Source organism: Crinia signifera, chromosome 9, assembly GCF_055691185.1.
Source record: "Crinia signifera chromosome 9, ASM5569118v1, whole genome shotgun sequence".
In the NCBI taxonomy this organism is placed as follows: Eukaryota; Metazoa; Chordata; class Amphibia; order Anura; family Myobatrachidae; genus Crinia; species Crinia signifera.
Window position 1 is genome coordinate 152,297,994 of NC_139225.1, and position 12,651 is coordinate 152,310,644.

The following is a 12,651-nucleotide window of genomic DNA, read 5'->3' on the forward strand; positions in this document are numbered from 1 at the left end:
CCCATTTTAAAAGATTGAAATTCTTATTGACAATCTCTTTTATTTGGTGATATTCGCCATTAAAGGTTTAAATAAAGAAATTTCTGTATTTTCTATTTGTTTTTGTTTGTGTTTTCCATTTCCATTAAGACAAAATCTTAACAGTTCCTGCATAAACACAGGAACTGTCCTTTAGGCACATTTAATTTACGGGGGGGCATGGTAATGTGCACTGTGAAAGTGTATCTATGAATTTGACCTCTTTATTGTAGTTGGATGTGTGCATCTGGTTGTCCTTTATAAGAGAAATGCCCAATTAATTGGTCTGAGTGGGATGGTATGTGTGTGTGTAATTTGTAACTTAAATGGGTTAGGGTTCATGTGAGTGATGAAGGACTGTGCTAAAAGTGCATCCCCATCACAAATGAAAAAGAGGTCATCAATATAACAGCCATAGAGGACCAGGTGTGCCCTATGTCCGCCACCCCACACTAGCTGGCCTTCGACCATGCCCATGTATAGGTTGGTGTAACTAGGGGGCAAACCTGGTCCCCATGGCCATACCCATCACCTGTAAATAATAAGTGGAATTAAACAGAAAATAATTGTGATGTCAGATGAACCAGATGGAATCCAATAAAAAAAAGTGATATGTGTGTCACTGAGGTCACCATCGCATTGTAATCTGTCAGATATAGCTTTAAGACCCAAATGATGTGGAATGTTGGTATATAAACTTGTGACGTGGTGTGTGAGAACCACATAACTGTCTCTCCACTCGACATCCTTTATTAGATGTATCTTTGATGTGAGACCTCATGGGTGAGTGATGTTACCCAAGATTGTAAAAAAGAATCGACGGTACTTGTTTCCTAGCACGGCGCCCATCGTGGGTCATCGCATACCTTAACTTAAGGTATGCGATGGACGCGACTGACGCGATTTTTGGTCTCTTTTTAGCCTTTCCCGACAATTAAAAACTGACGCGATTTTATAATGGCATACAATGGACCCGATTTTACATAGGAATTTAACATTGAATACAATGCATTCAATGTTAAATTCCTATGTAAAATTGGGTCCATTGTATGCCATTATAATGGCATACATTCAAACAGATGCGATGGACCCAATTTTACATAGGGAACAATGTTAAATGGCCCAATGGACCCGATTTTTGATTGTATACCCACCCTGATGGGTAATTTGCATGTCAAATGCCCCCCCCCCATGATGAACGCCAACCCGAAGCGTGGCGGTATGCGTCCTCCGACCTGGTCATACCCCTACTATCCACGTCGGCGTGCAGATGATTTTATATAGTGTGGCGAGCGCAGCGAGCCACCGAGCCCGAAGCGTGGCAAGCGCAGCGAACCCCACGAGGGGACGCGTAATACCTGTGAAGTAATGCGCGTCCCCTCGCGGGGCGCGTTGCGCTCGCCAAGCTTTGGGCTCGGTGGCTTGCTGCGCTCGCCACACTATATAAAATAAACTCCATGCCGACGTGGATAGTGGGGGTATGAAAAGGTCGGAGGACGCGTACCGCTGCGCTCGCCACGCTTTAGGTTGGCATTCATCGTGGGGTGGCGTTAACAATGGGGGGCATTTGACCCATCAGCGTGGTGATACAATGCAAATTGGGGTCTGGGGGGCATTTAACATTGGGCCCAATGTAAAATCGGGTCTCAGGGACCATTTTACATTGGTTCCAATGTAAAAATCGCGTCCATCGCATGCGATTTGGTTGCATGGGATGCGATCAACGTGATTTTTTAGGACCCGATGGATACAATTTTAATCGCTGGTGCCGTGCTAGGAAACAAGTACTGAATCGACATATGCTGAAAGGTAGGAAGTGAGGGAGTGAATGCCAGATATTATTATCACACTAATATATTCTTATATACTTGGAGCTATTCTCAGAAATAGACGTCCGGCCATCCAATATGGTTTCCATCCCAGGACATGGGCCGACAATCCCTACTCATTACATTGTATTTCCCACAATCACAAGGACAGACTTGACGACGTGATTGTTTGTCTTATAAATACTGCACTGAATGATATAATCAAATTACTATATATGTATTTTATCAGTTTTTGTATTAAAAGATATTAAGAAATGATTAAGTAATTGGGGCAGGTCAATATTAAATATGTTTGCTATGAATATATCGGGTTCGGGACAATGCCCTTAGCATAATTTTTCTTTGTCTTAGCACTAGCCTGGAGAGCATCCTTTGTGCTCCCCAATCTGTGGGTTAGGTGTTTAGTATTATTCCATAAATACACTTTCCTTAAGAATTGGACTCTGGCTTCTTCTTGTATCCGGATTGCTGAAAATATACCTTTGACAGTGGGCATTGGCGGCAGTGTGGGGTGTGTAGAAAGAAGCTAAAAGGTGGGTCTTTGTGGCAGTGTGTGGAATAGCTGGAAGGTGGGCATTGGCGGCAGTGTGGGGTGGGGGGAAGTAGCTGGAAAATAGGTATTGGTGGCAGTGTGGGAAAGTAGCTGGAGGGTAGATATTGGTGGCAGTGTGGGGAAGTAACTGGAAAGTGAGTATTGGTGGTAATGTGAGGAAGGAACTGGAAAGTGGGTATTGGTGGCAGTGTGGGTTGGGAGTAGCGGGAAGGTGGATATTGGTGGCAGTGTGGGGTGGGGGGAGTAGCTGTAAGGTGAGTATTGGCGGCAGTGTGGGGTAGGGGAAGTAGCTGAAAGGTAGGTATTGGGGGCAGCGTGGGGTGGGGGGGGGAAGTAGCAGGAAGGTGGGTATTGGTGGTAGTGTGGGGTGGGAGTAGCTGGAAGGTGGGTATTGGTGGCAGTGTGGGGTGGGAGTAGCTGGAAGGTGGGTATTGGTGGCAGTGTGGGGTAGGGGGATTTAGCTGCAAGGTAGGTATTGGTGGTAGTCTGGGGTTGGGGGAGTAGCTGGAAGTGTCACCTAGGTTGCTGAGAAGCCTCACACATCCCTGGATACAGGACATAGCATTGCATGTATTTATTTATTAACAGTTTCTTATATAGCTCAGCATATTCCGTTGCGCTTTACAATAGGAGACAGTAATACCACAAGCTAGGTATTTACAGACAGTCAAAAGGTATGAGGGCCCTGCTCACAAGTTTACAATCTATAGGGAAACATCACAGAATACTCACTGCTGGTGGTCTTGTAGTCAGACGTCCTTCCTGTAATAAGCAGGAGATGGAATTAGGCAGCAGGAGAATAATGGTGTCATACAGACCCCACATGGAGACCATGATGAATAAGCAGCTAGGCCAGGACAGACCAACCTGTGGCTCTCCAGATGTTGTGAAACTACAAATCCCAGCATGCCTTGCCACAGTTTTAACACTCCCTTATAGCAAAACTGTGACCAGGCATGATAAGATTTGTAGTTTGACAACATCTGGAGAGCCACAGGTTGGCCAGGCCTGCGCTAGGCTGAGTAACTAGGATCTAATCTAACAGAGGATTCTGTTCTATAAAGGCCCAGATTATAGTCCCAGTAATACATGTTACATACATGACACGTGAGGGGGTACATGTAAAAGATGTGCAGGATCGGAATTACTCGCTTCTTTTCCCAAAACTAGCGCATTTGGAATTCTCTGGATATATGTTATTGGCTATACAACACAAGTGGGCGCCGATGGCCAATAAGATGCAGTGTTAGAGATCAGAGTAAAGGAGCGTACACACTGGGTGATATCTTATACTATATTGTTCTGACTGATATCGCTCAGAAGATCGGCCAGTGTGTATGCGATGATCTATGAATGATACACACTCCCGATGGACGATAACGAGGGTTTCTGTCACCTGTACATGCAGCTCAGTTTTGGCTATGTTGGTCACAACAAGCTGCACATTACTAGGCTCATACTAGATCGTTCATCATCCGGCATATCGCTCAGTGCGATGCACAATATCGTTTGTCCAGGAAACTGGGAAGTTCAAGGGAAATTGTTCAGTAATATCGTTCACTGAACACATTGTCTGGTGTGTATGGGTCATAACCCTGATCCCCATATCTCTAGTGTATGGGTGTGACTCTGACAGATATATCTGCTACTGTATCCTCCTCTAGGGAGATCACAGTTACACCCCTGACAGATATATCTGTGTCTGTATCCTCCTCTGGGGAGATCACAGTTACACCCCTGACAGATATATCTGCGGCTGTATCCTCCCCTGGGGAGATCACAGTTACACCCCTGACAGATATATCTGCGGCTGTATCCTCCCCTGGGGAGATCACAGTTACAGCCCTGACAGATATATCTGCGGCTGTATCCTCCCCTGGGAAAATCACAGTTACTCTCCTGACAGATATATCTGCGGCTGTATACTCCCTGGGGAGATCAAAGTTACACCCCTGACATATATCTGCGGCTGTATCCTCCCCTGGGGAGTTCATAGTTACACCCCTGACATATATATCTGCAGCTGTATCCTCCCCTGGGGAGATCAAAGTTACACCCATGACAGATATATCTGCGGCTGTATCCTCCCCTGGGAAATCACAGTTACACGCTTGACAGATATATCTGCGGCTGTTTCCTCCCCTGGGGAGATCACAGTTGAACCCCTGACATATATCTGCGACTGTATCCTCGCCTGGGGAGATCATAGTTACACCCCTGACAGATATATCTGCGGCTGTATCCTCCCCTGGGGTGATCACAGTTACACCCCTGACAGATATATCTGCGGCTGTATCCTCCCCTGGGGAGATCACAGTTACACCTCTGACAGATATATCTGCAGCTGTATCCTCCCCTGGGAGATCACAGTTACACCCATGACAGATATATCTGCGGCTGTATCCTCCCCTGGGGAGATCACAGTTACACCCATGGCAGATATATCTGTGGCTGTATCCTCCCCTGGGAGATCACAGTTACAGCCCTGACAGATATATCTGTGGCTGTATCCTCCCCTGGGAAATCACAGTTACACCCCTGACAGATATATCTGCGGCTGTATCCTCCCCTGGGGTGATCACAGTTACACCCCTGACAGATATATCTGCGGCTGTATCCTCCCCTGGGGAGATCACAGTTACACCTCTGACAGATATATCTGCAGCTGTATCCTCCCCTGGGAGATCACAGTTACACCCATGACAGATATATCTGCGGCTGTATCCTCCCCTGGGGAGATCACAGTTACACCCATGACAGATATATCTGCGGCTGTATCCTCCCCTGGGAGATCACAGTTACACCCCTGACAGATATATCTGCGGCTGTATACTCCCTGGGGAGATCACAGTTACACCTCTGACAGATATATCTGCGGCTGTGTCCTCCCCTGGGGAGATCACAGTTACACTCCTGACAGATATATCTGTGGCTGTATCCTCCCCCAGGGAGATCCCAGTTACACTCCTGACAGATATATTGTGGCTGTATCCTCCCCTGGGGAGATCACAGTTACACCCCTGACAGATATATCTGCGGCTGTGTCCTCCCCTGGGGAGATCACAGTTACATGGATGTAACTGTACTGTGCAGACTGGGAGATGAGGTGTGGGATGCAGGTAAGAATACAGATACACCACAATATACATAGTAACACAAGAAAAGCCCCATCTGTGTGGAATGTAGAAACATGAGAAATAATCCAGCATGACATAGTAACAGCGCTGTAACCGTGACACTTACTCTTGTATATAAGAACTGCAGCAATGACCAGTGCGAGAACAGCAAGGCCTCCGATGGCCGCACCAATGATCACCCCGACTGAGGGGCCACTCCTAGGCTCTGAGAGAAATATAAAGGAGAATATGGTTATTGGTCATACTGTACCCATGTTATACACCCCACAATGTACTCGTACACAAGTCCTGAGTCACCAGGAGACACTACACTGACCATAATCCTGAGGCAGAGAGACACTACACTGACCATAGTCCTGAGACACCGCGTGACACTACAGTGACCTTAGTCCTGAGGCACCACGTGACACCACACTGACCATAGACCGGAGGCACCGCAAGACACTACAGTGACCATAGTCCTGAGGCACTGTGTGACACCACACTGACCATAATTCTGAGGCACTGTGTGACACCTTACTGACCATAGTCCTGAGGCACCATGTGGCACCACACTGACCATAGTCCTGAGGCACCATACTGACCATAATTCTGAGGCACCGCGTGACACCACACTGACCATAGTCCTGAGGCACTGTGTGACACCACACTGACCATAATTCTGAGGCACCTATGTGTGACACTCCTAATACACATGACACTCACCCCACTTCACACTGAGTATCTTCTCCAAGCTGCTGTGCTCCACATGGCAGGAGTAACGCTCCTCCTCCCCAGCCGGCACTTCCACAGTGACTCTTTTCTGATAGGTCCCGTCAGGATGGGGGAGGATCCGACTGGCCTCATCAGACAGAACCTCGTCCTGCTCATCCCTCATCCACTTGACATCCACAGCTCGGGGGTGAAACCCGTACACCTGACAGTGAAGCTTTGTGACCTCGCCTGACCGGTGACCTGTGACATTCACCTCTGGGGCAACTGAGAAGAGAGAGCGAGGAAATGGTCACTACAAGTACCAGCACTACCACTGGCAAATGTACTGCGCAGGAATGACACTAATAATTTGTATATTGTACACAATTCTCACATAGAGGCTCAGTTACCAATGATCACATCTCTAATGTGATGTAGGGGTGATATTGGCCTCCCAGGATCACATTGCAGAATGCAGTAACATTGGGAGTATGGATCACCCGGCACCGGCTGGGACAGGGGCTGTGTAATGAGACCATCCCTGAGATGTGCTCAGTGTGGTGTCCGGGCCTCTGCACATGTGCAGTCAGTGTTACCACCATGCACAGCAACAATGTCCAGTGGTGGGGTCCAAGAAGTGTAGACCATAGGCTACAATAGGCTACTATAATCTGAGGATTGCAGTAGCAGCGGGGACAGTGTACAGCAGCATTCATGGTATTACTACATATGGCAGCAACTAATCCCCCACAGGCACATACAGTATGGGGGACGTGGTATTGGCAGGAATGGAGCAATCACAGTAGATAGTAGATACTGCAGACACTGTGATACCTTATTCCTACATCAGAGGGATACTTCATATATGTGATATAAGGGGCCCCTGATATAGGGAACACCAGCTCCAGACTGGTCAGTACAGGGCCAATCCCACTATGAGGATGGGTAATAGCCCCTACCTATAGTGCAGTCATTCATGGCCTGATGTTATATGTAAGGGGCCCCTGATATAGGGAACAGCAGCCCCAGACTGGTCAGCACAGGGCCAATCCCACTATGAGGCTGGGTAATAGCCCCTACTTATAGTGCAGTCATTCATGGCCTGATGTTATATGTAAGGGGCCCCTGATATAGGGAACACCAGCCCCAGACTGGTCAGTACAGGGCCAATCCCACTATGAGAATGGGTAATAGCCCCTACTTATAGTGCAGTCATTCATGGCCTGATGTTATATGTAAGGGGCCCCTGATATAGGGAACACCGACCCCAGACTGGTCAGTACAGGGCCAATCCCACTATGAGGCTGGGTAATAGCCCTACTTATAGTGGTCATTCATGGCCTGATGTTATATGTAAGGGGCCCCTGATATAGGGAACACCAGCCCCAGACTGGTCAGTACAGGGCCAATCCCACTATGAGGATGGGTAATAGCCCCTACTTATAGTGCAGTCATTCATGGTCTGATGTTATATGTAAGGGGCCCCTGATATAGGGAACACCAGCCCCAGACTGGTCAGTACAGGGCCAATCCCACTATGAGGATGGGTAATAGCCCTACTTATAGTGCAGTCATTCATGGCCTGATGTTAGATGTAAGGGGCCCCTGATATAGGGAACACCAGCCCCAGACTGGTCAGTACAGGGCCAATCCCACTATGAGGATGGGTAATAGCCCTACTTATAGTGCAGTCATTCATGGCCTGATGTTATATGTACGGGGCCCCTGATATAGGGAACACCGGCCCCAGACTGGTCAGTACAGTGCCAATCCCTCTATGAGGAAGCATAATATCCCTACTTATAGTGCAGTCATTCATGGCCTGATGTGATATGTAAGGGGCCCCTGATATAGGGAACACCGGCCCCAGACTGGTCAGCACAGGGCCAATCCCACTATGAGGATGGGTAATAGCCCCTACTTATAGTGCAGTCATTCATGGCCTGATGTTATATGTAAGGGGCCCCTGATATAGGGAACACCTGCCCCAGACTGGTCAGTACAGGGCCAATCCCACTATGAGGGGGTAATAGCCTTACTTATAGTGCAGTCATTCATGGCCTGATGTTATATGTAAGGGGCCCCTAATATAGGGAACACCGACCCCAGACTGGTCAGTACAGGGCCAATCCCACTATGAGGATGGGTAATAACCCCTACTTATAGTGCAGTCATTCATGGCCTGATGTTATATGTAAGGGGCCCCTGATATAGGGAACACCAGCCCCAGACTGGTCAGTACAGGGCCAATCCCACTATGAGGATGGGTAATAGCCCTACTTATAGTCCAGTCATTCATGGCCTGATGTTATATGTAAGGGGCCCCTGATATAGGGAACACCGGCCCCAGACTGGTCAGTACAGGGCCAATCCCACTATGAGGATGGGTAATAGCCCCTACTTATAGTGCAGTCATTCATGGCCTGATGTTATATGCAAGGGGCCCCTGATATAGGGAACACCAGCCCCAGACTGGTCAGTACAGGGCCAATCCCTTTTGGACACCCCTGGTATAATGTAATGAGACACATGAGGATATGACCAGTATAATTGATAGGGATGTATGATGGGTGTAATATAAATGTGATACAGGTATATATATAGTGTTTATAATGTGTGGTGTCACCTCTCTTCCCCAGATCCTCTCTCCCATTGTTACAACACTGAGTACAGGACAGTATAATGTAATGAGACACATGAGGATATGACCAGTATAACTGATAGGGATGTATGATGGGGTGTAATATAAATGTGATACGGGTACATACTGTAGATACAGTGTACGGTATATATTGTGTGGTGTCACCTCTCTTCCCCAGATCCTCTCTCCCATTGTTACAACACTGAGTACAGGACAGTATAATGTAATGAGACACATGAGGATATGACCAGTATAACTGATAGGGATGTATGATGGGGTGTAATATAAATGTGATACGGGTACATACTGTAGATACAGTGTACGGTATATATTGTGTGGTGTCACCTCTCTTCCCCAGATCCTCTCTCCCATTGTTACACCACTGAGTACAGCACAGTATAATGTAATGAGACACATGAGGATATGACCAGTATAACTGATAGGGATGTATGATGGGTGTAATATAAATGTGATACAGGTATATAGATACAGTGTATATAATGTGTGGTGTCACCTCTCTTCCCCAGATCCTCTCTCCCATTGTTACACCACTGAGTACAGGACAGTATAATGTAATGAGACACATGAGGATATGACCAGTATAACTGATAGGGATGTATGATGGGTGTAATATAAATGTGATACAGGTATATAGATACAGTGTATATAATGTGTGGTGTCACCTCTTTTCCCCAGATCCTCTGTCCCATTGTTACACCACTGAGTACAGGACAGTATAATGTAATGAGACACATGAGGATATGACCAGTGTAACTGATAGGAATGTATGATGGGTGTAATATAAATGTGATACAGGTATATAGATACAGTGTATATAATGTGTGGTGTCACCTCTCTTCTCCAGATCCTCTCTCCCATTGTTACACCACTGAGTACAGGACAGTATAATGTAATGAGACACATGAGGAAATGACCAGTATAACTGATAGGGATGTATGATGGGGTGTAATATAAATGTGATACTGTTAGGAGCTGCACGGGCAGCACCTGCGCTCGCCCGGCAGCCTCCTCTGTAGTCCCGGCGGTTGCTGCGTTGCCAGGACGCCGTCGCGTCATCAGCCGGATACTTCCGGCAGACGGAGACGGGCGCCCGGCAACTAGGAGACAACCCCTTCCTCCCCTGCCGCAGCGGTTGCCTAGGCGACGGGGGACGCCTGGCAGCCGCAGGGAGGAAGGGGTGTACGTGACGCCGCACACTACGTCAGCGTAGTGCTCTGGCGCGCTATTTAAACTGCCGCACCAGTACACTCAGATGCCGGCTATAGCTTTGGAGTTCGTGTCTCTGAGTGTTTCCGGTTCCAGGTCCTTGCACAGCGTTATTCCTGTCTCCTGTGGACTTGTCATAGCTGCCGCCTGGATCCTTGTTCCCTTCTGGTCGCAGACCCCTCCGTTCTCAGATAAGTGGGAGTTGTATCCACTCCCTGTCTGTTTTGGCATTCCATTATTGTACCATCATTCTGTGTATTGTTACACCTGTCAGCCTTTACAGTATTGTGTCATCATTCTGTGTATTGTTACACGTGTCAGCGTTTACAGTATTGTGTCATCATTCTGTGTATTGTTACACCTGTCAGCGTTCATAGTATTGTGTCATCATACTGTGTATTGTTACACCTGTCAGTAGTTTCTATGATTTTGATCCATCCTGTGTATTGTTACACCTGGCAGTTTGGATCAGCGATTGTGTATTGTTACACCTCTAGGCTACCGTATTTGCCTCGGGTGTTCCAGCGTAGAGTGTTATCCACTGACACCCTCCTCCATAGGGCAGGGGTAGTTCTCGCCTCTAGGGTTCTTAGATAGCTTTCCCCTTGTTCTCCTCTGGCCTTGGCGGCTGCGTTGTCACTAGTAAGACCAGGTGGCATCGGGGTGGGAGCCTGACTAATGGGCTCCCACGAACGCGGCTATTATTGGTGAAGGTTAGCTTAGCACGCACCCGCCAACTCCAATAGGTGACAACGGAGTTAGGGTTGGCGAGATCTCCCGTGTCCCTAACATTATAGCCGGCCCATACTTCACCTCCACTTCCCTGGTTGTGGTTCTGCTGTCATGGATCCAGCCCAGCAGGCTGCGAATCACGCTTTGGCAGGACAGATGCATACCCTGACCCAAGAGCTCCAGAAATTGACCCTCCGGGTGAACTCACAAGAGGAACGGGTAGGGGTCTTATCCTCTTCCAGAAACCCTGAACCCAAATTGAGTCTCCCAGACCGGTTTTCCGGGGAGCGATCCCAGTTTTTTAATTTTAGAGAGTCATGTAAGCTTTACTTTAAACTCCGCCCGGCCTCCTCTGGCTTAGAATCCCAGCGGGTGGGAATGGTTATCTCCCTATTACAGGGGGGCCCGCAGACCTGGGCTTTCGGCCTTCCCGCAAGTTCTGAGGCCCTTACCTCGGTGAATTTGTTCTTTTCGGCCATGGGGTTGCTGTATGATGACCCAGACCGTGCTGCCTCAGCTGAAGCCAACCTGAGGGCACTACGGCAGGGTCAGAGTAATGCAGAGGCTTATTGTACCCAGTTTAGGAGGTGGGCCATTGATTCAGGTTGGAATGACCCAGCACTCCGCAGCCAGTTTAGAATTGGTCTGTCAGAAACTCTCAAGGATGCGTTGGTTCACTACCCTACCCCGACCTCCCTTGATGACATTATGGAATTAGCCATCAAGGTAGATCGGAGGTTCCGGGAACGTCAGAGGGAGAGGGAGTCCGGGGTTTTTTCCTCATCTTCACTGGGGGAGACCTCGGAGGTTTCTGGTGACGAACCTATGCAGATTGGGGCTACTCGGTTGTCAGCCTCAGAAAAGAACCGCAGGAGACTGAAAGGTCTCTGTCTGTATTGTGGGGGTCAGGGTCATCGTGCGGTGGTCTGCCCGTTGAAGGCGGGAAAAGACAGGGCCTGAGTGTTTTTGGGGAAACTCACTTGGGCCTATCCTGTTTTTCTCCCCTAGACTCGATTCTCATTCAGGTTTCTCTCACCTGTAAAAACCGCACCGTCAGTACCACTGCCTTTGTTGACTGCGGCGCAGCCGGCAATTTTATTGACAGGGGTCTGGTTCATTCACTGGGGCTCGAGCCCATTCCCTTGGTCAATGCCTTGTCGGTTTGTGGCCTTGATGGGCAGTCTCTCTCCAACGGCAGTGTTACTGCGTGCACTCCTTCTCTCCAGCTGTCGGTGGGGGCTCTTCATTCTGAAGAGATTTCCTTCTTTTTGTTCCACTGTCCACTCACACCACTCGTTCTGGGGTAACCATGGCTTGGAAAGCACAATCCTAGTATTGATTGGACCACTGGGGAAATTACACGGTGGGGCTCCTCCTGTTCAGATCATTGTCTCTCTCTTCCTCTTCGCCTTGTCCTTCCCGTTTTTTCTTCTCTACCTTTACCCTACAGAGACTTTGCCGATGTATTCTCCAAAAAAGAAGCCGATACGTTGCCCCCTCACCGCCCTTTTGATTGTGCCATAGACCTCGTCCCCGATGCCAGATTGCCCAAGGGACGTTTATATGCCCTTTCAGCTCCTGAATCCCAGGCCATGGATTCATACATAAGTGAGAGTCTAGAAAAAGGGTTTATTCGTCCATCTAAGTCTCCCGTGGGCGCGGGGTTTTTTTTTGTAGAGAAGAAGGACGGATCGTTGCGTCCATGTATTGATTATCGGGCCCTGAACAAGATTACCATAAAGAATTCTTACCCGTTACCACTCATATCTGTTTTATTTGATCAAATCCGAGAGGCGAGAGTTTTTTCCAAGATCGACCTCA

At 48.1% G+C, this 12,651-nt stretch overlaps 2 protein-coding genes across 4 annotated transcripts in view; both read right to left on the reverse strand.

Annotated features, from left to right (window-relative positions):
* The window catches only part of LOC146036342 (putative HLA class I histocompatibility antigen, alpha chain H), a 405,284-nt gene that overhangs the window by 185,329 nt on the left and 207,304 nt on the right, over positions 1–12,651 (reverse strand). The gene's annotated exons all lie outside the window — the stretch shown is intronic.
* LOC146036344 (putative HLA class I histocompatibility antigen, alpha chain H) overlaps positions 1–12,651 on the reverse strand; it is a 223,387-nt gene that overhangs the window by 3,549 nt on the left and 207,187 nt on the right. For both annotated transcript variants that reach the window (XM_083160300.1, XM_083160301.1), the window contains exons 4-6: positions 6,243–6,515; positions 5,644–5,742; positions 3,133–3,162 (exon numbers count right to left, since the gene is read on the reverse strand). In XM_083160300.1, coding sequence (XP_083016426.1) covers positions 3,133–3,162; positions 5,644–5,742; positions 6,243–6,515 — 402 coding nt within the window. The remainder of the gene's footprint in view (positions 1–3,132; positions 3,163–5,643; positions 5,743–6,242; positions 6,516–12,651) is intronic.